The sequence below is a fragment of the Dendrobium catenatum genome, unplaced genomic scaffold, assembly GCF_001605985.2.
Source record: "Dendrobium catenatum unplaced genomic scaffold, ASM160598v2 original_scaffold_76759, whole genome shotgun sequence".
Classification (NCBI taxonomy): Eukaryota; Viridiplantae; Streptophyta; class Magnoliopsida; order Asparagales; family Orchidaceae; genus Dendrobium; species Dendrobium catenatum.
In genome coordinates, this window is record NW_021395205.1 from 599,631 (window position 1) to 621,403 (window position 21,773).

Below are 21,773 nucleotides of genomic sequence, written 5' to 3' on the forward strand. Positions count from 1 at the left end.
AGAGTATAATAATGAAGGTCTTAGGATTGTGGTAATACATGGATGAAGGCTAAAGTTATAGAAATACATGGAAGAGAAAAATGTTGGGGCTCTAATACCATGACAAGAATTTGAGATAGTACATTGAGTGTATTTCATTTCAACACGTATAGAATTTAGATAATCTTAAGAAACCATCTAATTGGAAAAAATGAATCAAGAAAAATAATTAAATATAAAATAATTATAATAGTCAACAGATTGATGAATATGTAGTAGGAATCCTACGTATTGATGAGATGGTAGCCGAAGAGGAAGTATAGAGGGCGGAAACCTTGGTGAGTGTGAATCTCAAGTGGTGAAAATTATGTAAGAATTTCACATTACTCGAGAAACAAGGAGAAAATTCAAGTTAGTTGGTATTTCCTGGTTATTTTTATCTTGCAAAGACTAAATTTGTAGTTACATTTAGGAAATGACTCATTAGATTCAATTCCATAACATTAATTTAATGATGTCCTTGGCATATGGTTAATGAAAATGAAAAAAAAAACTATTCCTAGAACCTTAACGAAACCAATCCGGTTCAACAATTGCATGATGGCACTTTCTTTAATCAAAGCTTAAATATTTCAGTGGATAGACCCATATTCAGGCTAGGTTGTGCAACTGGCTTTCTTTTTTTTTTTTGTTTTTGTTTTTTTTGTGCATCTAGCTTTCTTGATTCTTAAACAAAGCCATGAAGAACATCACACAAGCATGTTTGATTTGATGGCACTGGAATATTCATTGACCACATATGTGTTGGAATGAAAAGGCTATTTAGAACTAGAGAAGGCTCAAGAGAACAAAGAATATGAAAGAGGCTAGTAAGGCTAGGAAGAAGATGAGAGAAGATGAAAGGGGCTGCTAATTTTATTTCTTACTTTGTTTGATACAAATTCAAAGATACCTCAACTATTTCTACTAGTAGTATCCCATTAGGATTATGACAACATATTTTAATTCCCCTTGAAAACTCTTCTATTTTCTATCATAATTAGACGTTAAATGCTATTCTAGACTTTTCTATGAATTACTCTATAATAGGTTTCTAGCATCTTCCACAAAAGATTATTCTAGAATATGTGCTTCATTTAGATAACAAAAATCCAAATAACAATGGGCCAAAATTAAATTTAACTTCCAACAATATGACTATTAGTGGGAATTAAGGTACCATGCTAATGTTGCTGCACGATAATTTGAATGAATTCTTAGATGGGTTGCAATAGAAATGTAAGGAATGATCTACCATTCAGTCTGAATTTGCTAACAAGGTTTTCAGTTTTCGGGAGGCAAACTTATTGATAATTTGAAGCTTTTAAGGAATAAACTATAGCCTAGATCGCTTGGAGACAGTGCATTAACAAACTAGCTTTCCTGCAAATATATAAGGAATATCTGAAAACGTCCATTACTTGATAGAAATAGAAATTCACAAACAAAATTTGAAAGGATCAAAATCTTTCCTAAGTTACCATGCCAAGCATTTGTTTGTGGGATTTTTTGATTCAGTTATTTGGTTTACTTGCTGCCAGAGTGAATTCTCCACGCTCAGACTAAGGGTTTGAAAACCATTGAATTGATAATATATCTTAAAACGTTATCCATACATCAAACATCCACTATGAGGGAGAGGAAATACTTTGATTCAAAGATAGCTTATTCGAGGAGGCCTACCCTCAAAATTGATCCAGGACATTTAAAATTGGCACGAAGTATGAACCTGCATGAGCTTCCGTGGTTTTTCCTTCCAACAAATAAGCCTTTTGTTGTCCTAGATTCAAGATCTTGAGATTCGGCCGATGTTTTGACATGCATCTCAGATAATTCATGACATTTGAATTTGCATGTAATGTAAGAGTCCACTTTGATTCTTTTGCTTCATAGGTCGCTCAACCTTTTATTTATTGTTTAAACTAGATATGGTTAGTTCTACACCTGGGGATATAAACATTTTCTAAAGAATTAGCATCTTGTTCTCATATCAATTTAGTCTGGTTTATGTCTCATATTTGATGTTTCATCATATTCATGCATATTTGGTTTCTCTGTAAAAATGCTTGCATGCCATGGATGAGTTTGACGTGGATCTCAACAGTGGTGGATTGCTTATGCTTTGATTTTTTTTTTTTTTTGGTGGTACCTGAAAAAATATAGGCATTGATGCAAGCTTGTGCGATTACATGTGTTCTGCTTTCTTCACACAACCTTGTGCTAGCATATGTGAATCTCAAGTCTGCATGTATGGTTGTATAGCTGAATGGGTGGTGTCTGACTATGGCATTAGCACTAACCTTATCGTGCTTCTTAGGCTGTTGGTCAGGCAAGATATCTTGGAGTGGCTGCTATATATCCGTCTGTATTACATCTGGTTCTAATGTGAACTAAAGCTAGAATAATGTGATATGTAAATAATGATTGTACAAATGATTGTGTTTCTTGCATACACATTGAGTAACAATACTTTGAAATAGTGAATCAGATTGGTGAGTTCGACTAGTGGTTCTGGTTGAACAAATTGGAAACAACCTCCTATTAGGTCATGTCAGTTTCTAGAGTAGAAAAATCGTAAATGTTGGTCATGGAGAAAGTGTTTATAATTTTTTTTTTTAAATTTTCTGAAAAAAAATTACTTTATAACTAGAAAGACCTTACTTTTCACTTCCAACCACTTCCTTCAGGTGGGTATTATAACATTCATAGTTAACTTTATTATCATAATTTGTCTTATCCCAAAAATTTGGGATTGTGAATCCTAAGCATCCATTTGGTAATGCTTTTTGTTGCGTGTTTTTCTTTTTTGAACAGTATAAGCAATTTTTAGGTGTTTGTTTTAGTTGCTGTGAGAAAAAGTTAACCCGTATGAAAATGAAAGAGCAGCTTTCTTAGAATGGTGGCTTAGATGGCTTCCTTGAAAAAGTGATTTAATGAATTTTAATTATTCTCTTTTATAAATTAATTATTTTAATTAATTGTATATTAATTAAGATTAGTTTATCCATTTTAATAGTATAAAAATAGTAATAATATTTATTTCAATAATTCAATGACTCATATCAATGCCATGACATCTTTTTTATTGAACAATTGTAGCTCTTACAATATTTTAGATAATAGTCTTACCAAATAGTTGCCACTCATCAATACAAATTACAACACAACAATGCCAAAATGTACCTAATTCTAAAGTTTTTTCCATTGGTTGCTTAATGAGATGTTAAAATTATTTAGTGCAAAATTTACATAATTTTTATCCATATTTTGTTTGGCCTATTTATCATTTCTAATCTTTCAACATTAATTTTATCTAGTCATCTTATGATTATAATTTCTACCTTTATTATACCCGCTAAACCTCCTACATCTATTTTGAACTATCTTATCTTCAATTGATACTAATTTCATAATCCCTTTAAAATAATCATTCTTCAATTAAAATTTCCTTTTTTTGTCACAAATCAACCTAAATTTCTCATTTGTCATGCCTAACTTTGTCATTTGTGACTTTTTTTGCTATTGAACTTTTGGATCCATACAACTCAGAGGCCTGATGGCACTTTTTTAAACTCTCTTTTCCTTTTTAGATTTCCCATATATTTTCTTGTTACATAATACTTTGTCCTTTTTATTCCAAACAATTTCTCTAACTTATAACTTTTGCTTTCTTAATAGTTGTCTCGCCAATTAAAATTAGGCTGTCTACAAAAATGCATACACTAAGGGCCATCATTCTGAATAGACTATGTGAACATTTTCATAGCAAATACAAAATAATATGGACTTAGTGATAATCTTTTCTATAATACTAAGTAATTAGGAACTCTTTGATCCCAACCAGTACTAATACTAGTGAATTCTCCATTTAGTGTTGTGAATGAGCCAAGCACAATGCAAAACCCAAAGGTGTTTTTTTGCTTTGAAGTGTAAAGCCCGCTTCAGCTAATTGAAGCGTATATATAACAACAATTGGACTCCCTAAAGTTGAATACCGAGAAAACATTACAAGGTATTAAATCACTTAACAATCTTAATAGCAATTTTTTTAGAATATTTATGACGTAATCAAAATAAATAGCCATACATGATAATATGCATGTTATCATCTTTTGTATGCATAGAAACAAGATCAAATGTTTTCCAAATCAATTTCGTGAAGAACACAGAAAAACAAATGTAGGTTAGATTTACCTTGCTTCAAGCTAAAATGGTAGAAGAATAGAAGAAAGAAGAAAAGAACTCTATATATTTTCCTTTCTCCTCAAGTTGACCCACTTTTTCTCGTTTGTGGTTGACTTAGCCCATCCACATGTGTCTTCTGGCACTCGTTTAAGCTCTCTTGTTTTCTCAGTTCCATGGTTACTTTTACTTTCCAATTTCTTTGTCCCTCTCTTGCTTTTGCTCTCCCCCTCCGTCCCCATTTTTCTTATTAGTAGAACTAGCTAGTCGGTTCAGTTTTTTTTTTAAATCAACACTAGTCGTTTTTTTTTTTAATTAGCTTTTACAATTTGGCGGCTCAACTTTTGAAAATAATGAAGTACTCTTCTTATTTTTCTGACATATGTATTCATTTTTGTAAAGATCATATACTACTACAAAATCAACTATAACTTAATCCATCATAATTATTCATCCTATTCCATGTCCTATATTAGTCTTCTTATAACTTATCCTTTTAGAATTTATGTGTTTATTAATATCAACCGTATTAATTTTTTGCTCTTTTTTGGTACATGTAGTCTTAGTTCATTCATCTCAAATTATTTTTCTATGTTTTGGTATATAACTTAAGAAGCATAAACACTAATCACATTTATCATATCACCAACTATTTATTTATTAAAATTATAATCACGTTTTTTATTTTAATTTTAACAACTTATAATAACTTATAACGTTCACCTTTATCCTTGGATTTTTCTTCTTACATTTAGTTTCTTGCAAACAAGCAATATTTATTATTCTTTTAATTATGCTCACAAATTCTAGTCATCTCATTCAAAATCCCCATGTTTCATTATAGAATTTTTTTTATCAAAGATTTATCGATAGTTTATAAGTTATTTTACTTTTGATTGTCTTTGAAAAGATGGATTGCTTGAAGCTAGCATGAATTGATTATAGAGCTATGTTCCATGAAGATATTAGAACCCATCATTCTTAAAAGAGTCAATAGATAAAGACCTTGTTGGATGCTTTTATTTGATATATTGCTTTGAGAAAAGCTAAATCAACCGACATATATATGATTTCGATTCCACAACTTTTAAAGTGCCTCCCAAAAACCGCGTTTGACTCTTCGCTAAAAATCCAAAAATTTGATGTCAATGCCCAATTTAGTTGAGCAGTGGCTTTCTGATCTACCATTTTATGTACTAAAAAGACTAAAATTTTCCTGTGACTTCATTTTAATTATATAGGTGTTTATACATTTAGCTGTGTCTTGCCACAAAGGCCTATTGCTGATAGCCATACCATGTAAACCTGATAGATCCTTCGTGTTCTTTGGAGATGTTGATGGTTTCGATTGCAATTGGAGATATGCCTTATGCTAGTGGCTTCTTGCTATATATTGCATCATATTCGATGCATGAATATATTTTATAATAGATTGCGCTATGAGTTTTTAAGTTTTAGTTCTATAATTTTTATTTTGTACAAGTTTCTAATGGTTCGGAGAAATTTATTTATGCAAAATTCATTAAAAATTATATAGGTAGAATAAACTTTTGAATTAAAACAACTCAACCATAGGTCTAACAAATATAAGTCAATACCTTTTCACCATAGTTTTCCAACAGCTTTTCATCTAAATTTTTAAGTAGTAACAATCATACCAAATGAAGCCGGTAATGATCAGAAGGCATCTATGCTTAAAAGAAAAGAAAATTTTGAAGTGAAAAAAAAAAAAGATTTTTAGTGGGTAAGAATGCAGAACTTTAAGAAGTTCCTCTTTGGAGGAGCATGTTCAAGTACCTTGATAATAAAATATCGAGATGACAAGAAAAATTAGCCAAGTAAAAAAGTTTGAGATTATTTTATCAGTGGATATGATATTTATTTATAAATCATGAAGAATATCTCAAGTTAAAGTCTTACGTGGTTTAGAAATTTTTAGTCTTGTCATGAAGCTTGACTTATTTGAAAAAGAAGAATCATTGCAAAATATGTTGTACATCTGGAAGATGGGAGGCACAAATTAAGAGGTTGAATGTAACAAATATTAAAATATTCAGGATAACGGTTTAAATACTATTTTCTCAAGGCTGGATGTTAGGTTTCTCCATGTTGGGAACAATGGAAGAGAGCAAGTAAAAGAAAGAAGCTGTCATGAATTTTTATTAATTTTACAAAATATCATTAAATTTACTTCAGCATGGGTAGTTTTGATTATAAACCATTATCCTGATACTATTTGCTCTTTAATGCTATTTGATTATATTTAATTATTTCATTTTTAGTCTTGAGTGGTTTTGATCAATTGTCTAAAAATTGATGTTTATGTTTTATTTAATTTTTTAATTGCTTCATTTCATGAAGTCTTTACAAAATCCTATAAGATTTAGGCATTCTTCTTTTTTAAGCACTTTGAGGAGTGTAATCTGATGCCATCAATTGCTACTGTTTGGAGTGATTCAATAAACCCTTTTCCAAAGCCTACATCAAAACCTTTGCTTTCCCTGCATCTCACATCATCTAAGTTGGCGTAAAAGGATGATTATTTAACAACTCACTTGGTTCCCCATATACGTTGCCCTAATACTAGCATGTTCACACAGCTCCACTATGATTTAGAAGATGCTTAGCACCAAATTCTTAGTATGACAAAGAAGCACAAATCAAACATTATTAAAAAGCAAAAAAAAAATGTCATTGTTTATTTGCAGTGACAGTCAACGTAAAATTTGTCTAATAATCATGATATGAATCTTGTAATACATTGTGTTAATATTATTTATTCACAATAAAAGTTAAACCGTCCCCTCTTGGATGGCTAGGGTTGTTGTGACCTTGATTTGGGTGGAAATTCGATTAGGTGAATCAAATGGAAGATGGTGGGAAGTTCTGATATTTGATGCATTCGTACCTTGGATGGCAATGCTCCTGGGTTTATTTAGGTTGTTAAAAGGTTTTTGATTGGTGAAATATGACTGAATCACTTGGGTTGGTTACATCATATGGTTTGTATGCCTTTGTTGGAATTTAAGGGCACCCCTTGCTAGTGCAACATTGCCAGTCTTATTGTGCCATACCTTTTTTCCTTGTCCTTCTAATGTATATTTTCTTCTTGCAGTTGCTTTACTTTGAGCAGGAAGATAACGGTGGGCTCAGCCTTGCATTACAGGTTTGCCTTTCTCTTTTGATGTGTTGACTACTATAGAAATTTTTAGAACTACTTAATTTCACTTTATTTATTTATTTAGGTATATAGAGGCTACTTGGCTAATGGGGTTTGTGGTGTCTGCCCAATTTGATGGGTATGGAGGCTAATGCAATAAAAAATTTGGGCCCAAAAATTTGGGGAGGGGCCCAAATTTTTGAACACAAAAATTAAACAACTTACTAAATAGACAGAATAATAGGAGAGATAATTTAGAAACTTTAGAACAAACTCTTACACTTCATATAAAAGAACACTTTTATATAAAGACTCTTACAAGACGCTTTCAAATGACTCAAACAAGACTTATAAAAGAAACCTAAACTTGCTTTCATTCGTCGAGAAGAAAGATACAGATGGAATGACACTTGCGGAGAGACGAAAGAGGTTAGAAGCTCGAGAAGAAAGGTGGAGGACAAGCTCGCAAGCTTTCCCCAAGGAGGAGAAGAAGAAGAAGTGGAAAAAGCTCTCTAGCTTTTCCAAGAAAATCACTCAGATTTCTTTCCAAAAATTCTCTCTATACCACTCAAAATATCTCATATTTATAGGCAAGAGAAGAGGAACCAAACAGCCCCAATGACCCTTCATATTCAAAGCAAATGAAAAGCCAACAGCCACAACATAATTCTACACTAGAAACAAAGCACCACAAGCCACGGGAAACCCCTCAACAGTCACGGGAAAGCAACCCAGGCGGAACCCGAAGAGGCAGCTGCAAGAACTAAGGAGGCCCGCACGGAACCGAGGCACCAAGGCATGGGAAAACCAGCCAGCACAACCAACCGAAAAGCCATTCACGGAAGCCCATGGGACAAAGGCATGGAAAACAGTCAGCCGGCCAAGGAACCCAAAAGACAAGCTCACATTATTTTAAGAAGAAAAAGTGGAGGAGAAGAGACAAAACTACTAATAAAGAGCTACTTAAATAGATAAATAAATGAACTAAAAACATAGCTCATAATGAGCTAACTCTTAGTTCAATAAATAAACTAAAAACCAGCTCATAATGAGCTAAATTTCAGCTCAAAAATTAATGAGCTAATAAGCTCAAGGGAAGTCAAAACCAAAAATTTTTGGATTAGGTTTGACCCCTCCTTTGCCTACATCAGAGGCCCACCAATTCAAATGAGTATTTTAATCCTTTATAGTTTCGAAGGATACACAAGCTACCTAACTCCAATGGGCATATAGAGTCTAACCAAGCTCTTATGGCATGCAAAGCATACCTAACTCTGATGGGTCTATGGAGCATACTAACCAAACTCTTATGGCATGTAGAGCATACCTTACTTTGATGGGTGTGCGGAGCCAACTAAACTCCAATTGATATGTAGGGCCTACTTAGCTTTGATTGTCAATGGTTCACTGCACGCTAAGAAGGGGGGTTAGTTGAGTGTGCTATGGATCACTTTGAGGTATCCTTTAAAATCCACCAATTCAAATCCTCATAATGAAAAATCCTGATGAAAGCAATTTATATATCAATTTTATACAAACTAAAGCCATACTAGAGTCTACAAATGTAGGAAACATAAAATTATCAATGAGGATAAACAAATACTAAGAGAGCTTAATTTATAACCTTATTCTTTAAAAATGTTTCACTCAAAGACATTGGTTCATGTACACTTGTAATCAATTAATCAAATGCTACAAGTGTGAACCATATAATTTAACTTATGATGTAGTCTATGTAATTAGGTAAGTGAGTTTTAACTATTTAGTCAGAATATAAAACTATAACTCAATTGCACTAGCTTCAATAATTAGATTATAAACAACAAAGTTAAAACATTTTGTAAATATCCAAATACAAGTTTATGGTGATCTATAAGAAGTCATGCATCAAGTAAGAGCAATAGAAATTTAAGTGTAAGAACGTGCATTGCTTTCACCACTCATAACATTCAAGAACAAACAAATAATTAAAAATGCAAGAAAATTTAAATTTACAACTAATTGAGATTCAACACAACTTTTTTACATGGTTAGGCCTCTACAACTACATCTAAGGCTGCCTCCACAAACTTAGGATTCCACTAATTTGACTTGCCATAAAAACCCACTATTTGACTCCTCGAGGAGGCAGAGATGCTTTTACATTATTTTTATTGAAACGTAAGGTGGTCCTTGTTTGATTCGACAATTGCAACTTTCAAGATTCATTTGGTACACTAAGATTATAAGAAAAGCTTAGTAAAAGTTCTCTTGAACATTGTAGATGATTCAAGGAAATCACTTGCAACTTATGAAAACAATCTATACAAAGGTTAGATTGTGATATACAATGAAAAAATACCTTACAATAAACCTAGGCTGATAGAAGAAATATATTAAAAATGAATGAAACCTTAAAGAACATTTCATAATGAATGAACACTTTGTTGCTCTTCATTTTTTTCTCCAACAAAACATTCTCTAAGCTCCTTAAAATGGATTTTCCATTGGATAAAAATCATCCAAAGCGCCTCATATTTATAGGCAAATAGTTATGCAATATATGGTATATATTTGGCTTTAAAATGATTGTTGCATTTCATAAATCCAAAGTCACTCGTCTTTAATGGAGATTTCTATGGTCGTTGCAACTTTCTAGTGCGGATCTGTTCAACATTGTAACTTTGATTTTACTTCAAGAGAACGACTCTGGCCCGTAATGAAATATTGTGGCTAAGGTTTTTAAAGTAAATTTTTTTTTGGATAATTTGGAATAACTGTAGAATCAATTTAACTTGCTAACATATATAGATGACTAGGATTTATGAGTCAATTTAGAACATGATCACAATTAGGGGTGTAAACGAGTTGAGTTGAGCTCGAGTCAGAAGGTTTTCGAGTTCGACTCGCGAGTTAAATACCGACCTCGAACTTGAGTCGAGCTCAAAAATCGAGCTTGAGCTCGACTCGCGACACCGAAACGAGCCTTCAAGCCGCTCGATTTTAGTTTCCTACCCACCATTTGCCATTTTTCCGCCCAGTTCCTCGGCTAGTGGGTCAGCGACATTGCAGAGGGGCAAAGTCCTTGAGGCACTCGTCCGACAAAATAGATAAACAAATAGATGAATCATTGTTTTATCCTCTGGATAACAAAAGCTATCTTGCGTTTTTTTGGAAACTGTTGCAATCTCTTAGCTTTAATATATATTAAAAATGACGTCTTGCTTTTTTCGGTGGATAAAATAGCTGTACCTTTAATATTATAATTTTGAAAAATGTTGCACTGTAGGCTATAGGTGCAACTTTAACTTTTTTCTTAAAAACGAACTACAACTTTTTTTAAGATTTAAATTTAATAAAAACATTAATTATTTTATTTTTAAGTAATCCAAAAAATATTCGAGCCGGCTCGTGAGCTCACGAGCCGAGCCTCATCAAGCTCAAACTAGAGCTCGATAAGCCCGGCTCGCAAGCCTATAAATGAGTCGAGCTCGAGCCGGCTTGCAAGCCGGCCCGGCTTACTTACACCCCTAATCACAATATATAATACTAGTAATAATAATAATAATAATAATTAAAATACTTTTCACAAATGAATAAATATTAAATAATTCAAATGATTGAAAAACAACCCAAATAGATACCAAAAATATATTAGATAATTTTTGTAACATCTAAAGTATATTTTAAATATATCTTGTTCATTATTAGTTGTGTTCATCATTTTTGAATTTTTCTATAAATTATATTTAATCAATTTACATTGAAACTAAACTACTCATATCCTATGCTATACCTAACCCTTAGATATTCTAATTCTTCACTTATATAATTTAGCTCTCCACGAAATGATAAATCCTCTAAGTTAGCCTAGTGAATTCATAATCATCTCCGTGGTTCTATGAGAGAAAATACTTAGCAAACCATTGGATGATACTTTGCAAAGTTTGTTATTATATAATCAATTATGAGTTACACATGAGTTACATGGGCTCATGGGGGTTAAACAAGTTCTAATAAAGGATTGCTGGATGAAAGGTAGAGTGCATCCTATTGATACCAAATAGCAAAGCACATTTTGCACCTGCTTTCTGTGTTGATCCTTGGCGAAATGAGAGTTTAGTTGCAGCGAGAAGCGAAGGGATGTGATGTTTGCTTGAGGTCCTTGTTGGGATGGTCGAACCCTATGCATGTTGGACTGACTTCAAGTGGCGTGTGATACAAAACATCAAGAAATAACTGTAAAATAATCTTCTACAGATAGAGCCAAACTATTGCAGTTTAGATACACTTCATAAACTAATATAGTGATGTAAGTATGTTTGTCACTATTGGATTAAATCCAACGACTTGATATTTCTACAACAAATATTTCATCATCCAATATAGGGCTAAACCCAACACTCTCATGTGCCTTAATATTCTCCTCTCATATTAGATCTCTTCACATCGATCATAACTCTTCCTCAAACAAAAGCCTTTATTTTTTAAGATCATCATGTGTTATGCTCCAAGAGTCCACTTAATCATTTGGAGCTATCATTTGAGGCACTAACTGTTGAACCTTGCATAACCATGATAGAAAGCAACAAATTCCAATGGGATCTAAACATTGGCTTTGTTACCAATTGTTAGAGTGTGTGAGCTATAGGGAATCAATATTAGGCCTAATACATCGATTGCCAAATCTATTTTTAATAAAAAAGCTTAAGTTTCTAAGTGATGGTTATTCCCTTGGTATTTCATTACTAACATAATTTTCCTATATTCGATTTGGAATTACACCTGATCGTCTCACGTGTCATAGCAAGTGTCACAATTGAGCTTAATTGAATTAAGATATGTTTTTGAGGCTCAAATGAATGAAATTTGAGCAAAATTTCAACATGAGTCATTTGTGAATATCTTAATCTTTTTATAGCCTTGGCGAAGTAATTTTTTTTTTTTCACTATATTTTTTGTGGATATTGTGACTCTATAATCATCATTGTGCTGCATCAATGATAAAAGTGGATTTCTGAGCTAGAAGATTTTGGATCATCCAAGAAACTCTCAAATAAATTCTTAGAACGTCTTTTCCCAAATGAGAATTTTGTGGCTATGGAAATGATGGTTTTGTCCTTATTCATTAAGTTACTGTTTGGTTTGAAATAAAAGGGATGTAGAGTATTCCAAATGCAGAGATTTTAAAAAGTATTTGATGTTTGGTTTGAAGTAAAAGCAATAGAGTAAAATTTTGGTGGATTTGAAATTCACCATCTAGTTCAATTTTGGTGCATTTGAAAATCATTAGATTTGACTTATTTTTATATACACTTTAAATTTTTTGCCATTGTCATTTCAAATTGCTATTGTTGGCGATTGCCCCCACCATCGCCACTGTCGCAGTTTGACGTGGCCCTATGTCGGGCATCACTGCCTGTCGTTGTCCCCACCACCATCACCACTGCCAACCACCATCGCTGCTCACCGGCCACCACCTTCAGTAGGCTTTACATTGCATTAATTTTACTTTTTACCAAATAAAAAAGTACTCACATGCATTTATTTTACACATGCTAACAATACCAAACATTTCAAATGCATTGCATTTTTTTAATACTATATTTCATTTTACTTTGCATTCTTTTTTCATTTAACTAAACATTTTCCAAAGTCAGTGATACATCACCATCAAGATTCATGCAGGATAAAACAATTATCTTGAAGCAAATTATTTACAATTGAGGTGGACTTAGTTGAGTTGAACTCCACATGTCAAGGGGGGCCATCGATTAACCTTCTTAGAGGCTCTAAACACCATGGGGAGATCTTGGTGGTTGGGTCGGGGAAGTGATATCCTAAGAGAGAAGGTGGAGGGGATGGGCCAGGGTGCCGTTATCACTCAAGTTGTAACTTTTAATGACCTGCCTAAAAGGTTAAAATATTAATATTACAGGTAATCCCACATAAATATCTTCCAAATTGCGAAGAGCTCCTTAATAACAGATAGTTCTATTTCATACATCTTTAACAGTTGACTAAAATCAAATAAATGTGATCTTTAAATACCTATTTTCATTCACTTCTACTCTCCTGTAAACAAATCTTTCTCTGCCTCCAATTTAATTTAAAAGAGCCCTTCCTGAATCTTAAAATTTTATAATGGGTTTAGTTAGTAGTTACACAACAACTTAGTGGCTAATTATAGTTTATATTATAGCAATTTCAAAAATAAATAAAATATTGCATGCAAGTCATTATAAGTAATCATTAACATTTCATTTAAAAGGACTTTAAACAGTCATGATTTAATCAATTCAGGTAAAGTAAAGAGAATATCTTTTTGCAAAACATGATATTTTCTTCTTTAGTTCACAACCTACACATCAGGTATATATTCATATTAATTTACTTGCATTTTCATAATTTTAAGCTTATGAAATAAAATAAAGTGCCCCAAAATCATCCTCACAATGCAGCTTAAATATATTTCTTAACATTTCGAGTCACAAACTACTTCTTTACTCCCTCATTCTATTATCCTTCACACCAAATAAATCTAAAATGTTTTATATTAATTAAATGTTAGAATATAACAAACAATATAATTTGATAATAACATTTCAATTTTTTAATCTTATCATATAAAACTCTTAATTTATGTTTCATGTACATACCTTGCTTCCTTGCTTTAATGCAATACAGCAATATATCTCACCTCTTGCTATTTTCTGTTTTTTCCCACAAAACTCTTAAAATTAAATTTAAAAAATAATTATTATATATAAGCTTCCTTATTGAGTTAATAATAATTAAAATGTTGAAATCTGATTTTTAAACTTTCCTTAATTCAATCATGAAAAAAGTACAACAACAACAACATCAAGCCTTTGTCCCACTACGTGGGGTCGGCTACATGAATTCTTTTTCTCCATTGTCCTGTTAAAAGTCAAATTCTCATTTAAATCTAATAAGAAAAGATCATTTCTAATATTCTCCAACCAATCATGAAGAAAGTAGAAAGGAAATAATTATGAATCTCTCTTCTCTAGATTTGCTTCTCTTCACTTCAAAATTCTGAAATAATTTGTTAAAAATTAACATAGGCATAGGGTTTCTCAATAAAATATAGCATAATGGTTTATTATAACATTAAAGAAGAATAAAACCCTTACTTTGCTTGCTTGGCCCAATCTCATGCAAAAGCATGCTTGGATGCGCAGCTTCATGCTCGACCACACTTCCCAATTCACAAGATCCACCTTTCATTTTTCACTCACTATTAAAGACCACCCCGTCCTTATTAAAGACTGAGTAAATAAGGCTTAATCCCAATCGAAGATTGTTTCTCTTCCCTCGATCCCTTTCTCCCTCTCTATCTCCTTACCGCCTCTTCATCTCTCTCTCTCCATTATGAATCCCTCGCTTTGTTTAGGCACGTTCGAGCCCCCCGTGATGGCTTGCTTGCTTCTCCCACGGGACCATAACATTGGTTCCATTCAACTGACGTTGTCGGTTCAATTTAAATGATTTTTTTTTCAATTATAAAACATTGTCTTACATAGCTAGCATGGATGATGGGAGGGTAGCCTTTTGCAGGTGCCTATCGTCGATGATCCCTTGTAACTTGTGCACAAATCGAGTTCCTTATTAAATTTTGTCCCATTTTCTACTCTCAATTGAACATGCCCAATCATCTTATTTATTTTTCATTATCTCATCTTTAATATGTAGTTTCCCATAAATTTTATAATATAAATATTACTCGATTTATACTATTGTTTTTACTATACATCCATATTAACATTGGCATTTGTGCTACTACACTTGGCTATCAAGGATTTTTCTTTTTTCATTATTCAGCCCTCAAATTTATAGCATAGTCAGTTTGATTGCAATTTCATTTTAGAGTTTTTACATAGAGCAGCGATATTCATGAGAATCTGCTGCTATGAATTGGGCAAAAGAAACAGACTGAATTATTAGTTTATTACTAATATACTTTTGCGATGATGATTCTTTGGGCACACTTGTTTTGCAGGAAGACAGTACAAAAACGGGAAAGGTTTCCTCGGCTGGCATGTTTTTTCTTTGTTTTCCAGTATACCGGTTTGATCAGACTAAATCTGTAAGGATCATCTTCACTATATGCTTTGAACATTCTGTCAGGATGTACTTGTATAGATCCTTGTAATTTTTTCTCTGAACTCCTGATACCCTCAGATGGCAGCTGCTAAGGATCCTGATTCAGCCTTTTTCAGAAAATTAGATGGATTTCAGCCTTGCGAAATAAATGAACTGAAAGCTGGGACGCATATTTTTGCTGTTTATGGTGCGTTCACTGGTTTTAACTTCTAGGAGGAACATAATTTTTTATCTTCCGCTTCTATGTTATCTCATTTGATATCCTTCAATGGCTTATTTAATAGGTGATAATTTCTTCAGAAGCGCTACTTACACGATAGAAATTTTAAGCGGGGAAGCTTTTTCCACTGAGAAGGACAAACTTCGGGATGTGGAAGCTGAGATATTAGCCAAGAGAGTAGAACTGTCCAAGTTTGAGAGTGAATATCGAGAGGTTTGTTATTCTGTCCAAATGTTGCTCTCTCCATCTGTGGGATACTTGGCCCCATCCATGACTTTGTTTATGACTTGTAATTTGGCAGGTTCTGGCACAGTTTACGGATATGACAAAAAGATATGCAAAAGAAGTGGAGGAAGTGAGTTCAAATTTCCCATATGCAACTAATACTTTAAAGTTTCGTTTGGGATGGCTTTCTTACTGCTTCTTAAAGTTGCTTTTTAGTACAAAAATTTTAATTTTTATACTAAAAAGTTGCTTGAAAAAGCAGTAAGAAAGCCATCCCAAACAAAGCCTAAGTTTCGACTTGAAATACAATCTTAGCTACCTTGCTAACAAATTTCAATCTTACCATTTGACTTGATTTTGATTTGAACGGATCTGAATATTCAATGAAGGACGAGAACGGTATTTGGGGAGTTGGCCTGACTAATCCAAGTATTGGTGGAGGCTCTCATTATAAACTATAATTTAGTGAGGATAGATGAGTGCAATTAAAATTCTTGAATTTATTTCGAGATGAATGCAATATAAAAGTTGATTACTTGTCTATATATTGCACTGATCCTAAAAAAAATTCAAAGATTTTGAAACTTGATGATGTGAAACAATCATACGATGAATTGCGAATTTCACATAGGAAAATAATAGAAGTATTGATTCAAAACTTGCTACCAAAACTCTTTGCTTAATCAAGTTGAGTTCACGAATTAGATGACGATAAATTAAGTAATGACAAGAAAGCACATTTAGAGATTAGAAGACTTTCAAAATAACATCAATAATTCAAGTAATACAAATGGCTAAGACTAACAAAGCCCCAAATTTAAGATTTAGATCCTTCACCTTAAGATCCGTCACTCATATTTAAAGTGGAGGCTAGCGGAAGAGAACCGTAAGTAGACTTAGCGACGCCACTAAGAGGCAAGTGATCTTGAGAGGACTTGTCGCCGGGAAGGGAGCCGGGTTCGGAGGAGCGGATGGACGGCCTTCAATGATTCACGTGTAGACGGAGAAGTGGTCGTCGATGACTCCGTAATGTGTAGTATCGATCCAAGTATTCTTCTGAGGAGTGTCGTCAACAAGTCGAAGCAACGTTCGAAGAGGGTAGACTTGGGATGTCGTTCTCCTTGGGATCGTACTCAAATCCGAAATTCCTTCGGGTTCCTCCATGCATTCTTGAAGATGGGAGTGAATGCGCCCACATAGACGTCTCCGAGAAGGCGAGAAGTGGCTCGGGGTTGGGGAGAAACGCCAAAGATAGGTGGGAGGGGAAATTTGGCCAAGTGGGCTTCAATAATGGTGCAAGGAATTTCAGCAGAAAATTAAGTTTGGAGGGGGTTATGGGATGGATTAATTTGGAAATCCAAAATTAACCAAGGAGATAAATGGGCGGCCGGGGGGGATTTGGGGCTGATTGTGGATATGAGGTGTAGGAGAGAGAAGGGGCCCAAATAAGGCCGGCCATAGGAGAGAGAAGGAGGAGTTTAATTAAGGAACAAAAGTGGGACCACAAATCAATTTTCAATTATAAGCAAAATCTGAAATTAAAATTTCGTTTTAATAGTAATAGGAGGTTTCTAATTTTAAAGCAATTAAAATTGGAATTGGATTTGAATTCGAATTCAACTCAATTCAATCTGATTAGCAATAATCAAGGGAACTAGGGAAACCTTAATGGCCATAAGGGAAACTCTTTAAAATCTCAGGGAATTTTGAAATTGAAAGAGCGAGGGAGTGGGGCGCGGCAATCTGGAAAAGGAGCTGCAGGCTTGGGGTATGGCTGGGCGGTTTGCTGGACGGAGGAGGGGTCGGCGGGTGGAGCTGGGCAGGCCGGCGGGTGGGGTTTGGCAGGCCGGCGGGAGGGGCTTTGCAGGGAGCGGGTTGGGCTGTGAAGCCGGCGGCCTGGCTAGATCCCAAGGGGGGTCGGCGGCACTAGGGGGAGAAGAGGAAAGCTGAAGAAAGTTGCGATTTTCTCTGACTTTGAAATCCCTTTCCTCGATATTTCTTCACAACTCTACCTCCACACAATAAGCTTGGACTAATTCTAGAACTCACTAAGAGATCTAGTTCTCCCTTTGAACTCACTAAGAGATCAAAGGGAAATGCACTCACAAAGAGAACAAAGGGGATAATTTTTATTCAACCAAGGTACTAAAATCTTACAATGCATCATGCCTCATATAAGGAGGCTCAAATAAAGAAAAATGAAAAGACATAAACGCCCTCTGGGCTACATAAGTAGAACAATGCCCTCAGGGGCAAACTAGGAAAACTAAAGAAGTACACATGACATAAGCTGTAAATAACTCAGAAGTAGAGGCTCTGGATCGTAGCCGTCGATCTGCACCGTCGGCGATGGTACATGTGTCGAAATCTGATGTCCCCATCACTTGACCAAAATTTAGTTCGGATATCTTGACCGAATTTTTATGTCCCTTAATTTTATCTCCTTCATCAGCCATGAGCCAACCTTCATGTCTCTGCCATCTCCCATTCATATCTTAACCTGTTATTAGTTTTCCTATTCAATGCTTCTACATCCTATTCCCATCTCAAAACTCCAGCATCACCATTATTTCTGTTTCCTCACCTGCCTTTGCTAGCTTTCTCCTCCATCCTCATCCACTTGGCTTCTTTTTCACTAGATAAAAAAAATATATATATTTTTCATGCATGTCCATCTCATACCTCTTTTACCCTACCGAAGTGTCGTATTTTAAATCAGTTTTTTATTTGTGTGGCGGTGAATGAAGTCAAAAATCAATGTGATTAAGTTATCGTCAAGAATTTCAGCATTTTTAACTTCAAGATGTTGAATACTTTGGAGACATGAAGATTGTATTGGGGGTATTGAGTGGCCTTTGGGAAAGTTATATAGGAGAGAAAATGCGCAGTGCTGTAAAAACTCTAAGAAAGAGAAGTGTCCCTGGTTCAGGCTATCACCTAAGTTTTTAGCAGTTATATTTATCACTCATCTATTTTGATTTTTACCTGATAATTATCCTCTACAAATTTTGAATCTTGAGTACCAAACCCCTTTCTCCCTTCAGTTTCTTCCCACCTCTAAAAACCAATTTGTCAATGCTTATATTTTGGTAGCATCAAACCTGGATCTGGATGTTAGAGTCAATCCAGATTAATCACAATGTAAGCAAGTTACAATTCAACTCAAGTAACACCCTCATTGGCCTGACAAAAAGTTCATTGCAAAAGATCCCAATCTGCTTTTTGCAAAATGATCCACTGAATATTTGTTTACATAACATAATTTTGGCTTCATTTAAAACAGCTTTTTTTGCTGCTTCTTAAAGCGACTTTCTAGTACAAAAAGAAAAATTTTGTACTAAAAAGTTGCTTTGAGAAGTACTAAGAAAGCCGTCCCAAACGATACCTTTATCTCTCTTTATCAATTTTTGGATTGTCATTGTTATGCACTCACCTTTTGAAAACACAAATGTGTATATATATTTTTTTATAATTTAGATCGATGAGCTTCTAAGGAAAAGAAACACGATTCATGAATCATACACCACTGTCCCACCGCTATCGCGGAGCTCAAGTAGCAGCAAGATAAGATCTTCCTTCAAGGGATCTGTAGCAGAGGAACACCCAGCAAAGGAGAAGAAATCAAGAGATCGTCCAAGAAAGAAGAAATGGTTCAAACTCCACTTGAAAGTTGACAAGCGGAAGCCGTGTTGAAGGTATGGTGATGATTCCATCATTCTTGTCCTGTAATTGTATTTCCATTGGCTTTGTTTCTCATCAATGTTCTTATCAAACACTCACAAGTTTTCTAAAGAAGCATTAATAACCTTTAGGTTTTCTCTCACGACATTTGCACCTTTTAGTTTTTGTCACGACATTTACTTTTGATTGTTTTGTGCAAAAGGTTTTTGCAATTTTTAAAAGATCGATGCAGCAGATTCTTTTGCTTAGGTCAACAATTTCTTATTTTGCCATTATTTTCACACCCCCAAAAGTTAACATGGAGTGTAACAGAGAAGAAGAATCTGCATCTTAATTTACAATACATCAAATATAATACAGAGTTTTACTAAACTTTTAAATAATATTTATATATTCAAAAGTGTATGTACAACTTCTACCTTGAGCTCTACGTCCAAAATGTATTACACAAAAAGCGCAGTTAACCTTCTCGTCTAGTGTACTGTTAGACACTCCCCTTTCTCGTACTACAACTGTTGTTAATGAGTTAGAAATCAATAAAATACACAGACAATGTATAAGAAATAAGAAACAATAAATGGTGTATTCTACAGTGATATAACATGAAAGCTTTGGGTGTTATAGAGGATGCTTAGGTGGATGGGTGACTTTACACTTAAAGACAGAATGCAAAATGAGTATATACATATAATAGTTAGAGTAGCTCTAGTGGCAAATTAGATAAGGGAGAGTCGTTTTAGATGGTTTGGTCACATAAAGTTTCTACCTTTTGATGTCTCGAGTAGGAGAGTAGATATTTTAGATCCGACATATGTTAAGAAATATTGAGATAGATCTAAAAAGATTTTGTTAGAAAGTATTAGAACTTGTTTGTTAAATTTAAATAATATATATATAAATTTTGTATTTCTAACATAATTATCAGCCTTAATGGGAAACATAATAATATTGAAAACAGATAAAAAGAGAAAATTTCAACCCCATGAGAGCAAAGGCAACTTGCTTATAGTAAAGCTCAAAGAAGTGATATTAGCAATAATAAAATTATTTAAAGAAAATATGACCTGCAATCAATAGTAAACAATAAGTCAATCCAGTGGATTTTGGACAAGAAAATAAAATCTAATGTAAATAATTTAAAAATTATTTGGAACAAAAAATTTGTGATATTATAAACTTTTAATGATCACCTTTACATTACACTCTTTGAGTTATTTGGATTAGTTTAAAGTCAATGTAGATAATTATATTTTTTCATTGATTGTCTTGAAATAAAATGATTGCAGTGTATATAGGTCAAAGATGATGGTTAGTGGTGATCAGTAGTTGCAGCTAGCAGTAACAGTAAAAGCTGGCGGTGTTGGCAGGCGGAGGACGACTGTAATGATGATAATGATAGAGAATTTGTAGTGTATTTGAAAATCGATTGAATCTAATAGTTTTCAAATATATCAAAATTGAATTAGATGATGAATTCAAATGCTTCAAAATTTGATTGCTTTTCTTTTATTTTAAACAAAAATATGAATATTTTTAAAACCCTGACATTTGAAATGCTTTACACCCATTTCATTTGAAATCAATTCGCTCCTTAATAAAAAATGTGTGAAGTATTTCAAACGTAGAGTTTTAGAAATTTAGGTGTTTAATTTGATGGAAAAAGAATACAAAATAAAATTTTGATGAACTCAAACTTCATTTTGGTAATTCATTTGTTATGAATTTAAAACTCATCGGATTTTGTCGGTCAAATTCCAAATACACTACAAGCAAATTATGTTGTTGGCCTACCGCTCATTTTCCGTCAGCCATCGCTATTATTGGGCTTTACGTTATATTTATTTATTTCAAATCAAATAAGAAATAATCACATGCATTTATTTTACATTCATTTAAATAATTTAGGATTTTCAAATCTATTTCATTCTTTTTTCAACCAAATAAGTAGCCTCTTAGGAATCATAAAAAAATTGTGAATTGCCAATAAAAACCTAATCATTTAAGTGAAAATTTTATAAAAATCCTAATGTTTCTATCTTTAATGTAGTAGATTTGATTACTATAGCCTTTTTTATTAGATAGATTGATAGTTGGCAAGCAAAGTCCTACATGAGCTCCTGGTTGGGTACCCATTGGGTACCCACACTCTGTGCGGGCGGGCTTCCCCCACCCACACCCACC

The 21,773-nt window shown here is 33.6% G+C and overlaps 1 protein-coding gene across 3 annotated transcripts in view; it reads left to right on the forward strand.

Annotated features, from left to right (window-relative positions):
* Window positions 1-21,072, forward strand: part of LOC110095186 (chaperone protein dnaJ 16) — a 32,887-nt gene extending 11,815 nt beyond the window's left edge. Inside the window, exons 6-12 of one of the 3 annotated variants that reach the window (XM_020820630.2) lie at window positions 7,316-7,366; window positions 15,363-15,449; window positions 15,545-15,653; window positions 15,751-15,899; window positions 15,988-16,041; window positions 19,389-19,606; window positions 20,879-21,072. In XM_020820630.2, the coding sequence (XP_020676289.1) occupies window positions 7,316-7,366; window positions 15,363-15,449; window positions 15,545-15,653; window positions 15,751-15,899; window positions 15,988-16,041; window positions 19,389-19,604 (666 nt within the window). In that variant the 3' untranslated portion in view covers window positions 19,605-19,606; window positions 20,879-21,072. Of the gene's footprint in view, window positions 1-7,315; window positions 7,367-15,362; window positions 15,450-15,544; window positions 15,654-15,750; window positions 15,900-15,987; window positions 16,042-19,388; window positions 19,735-20,878 lie in introns of those variants that run through there. The other 2 variants (XM_020820637.2, XM_020820621.2) reach the window with 2 other exon arrangements.
* The last annotated feature ends 701 nt before the right edge of the window (window positions 21,073-21,773 follow it).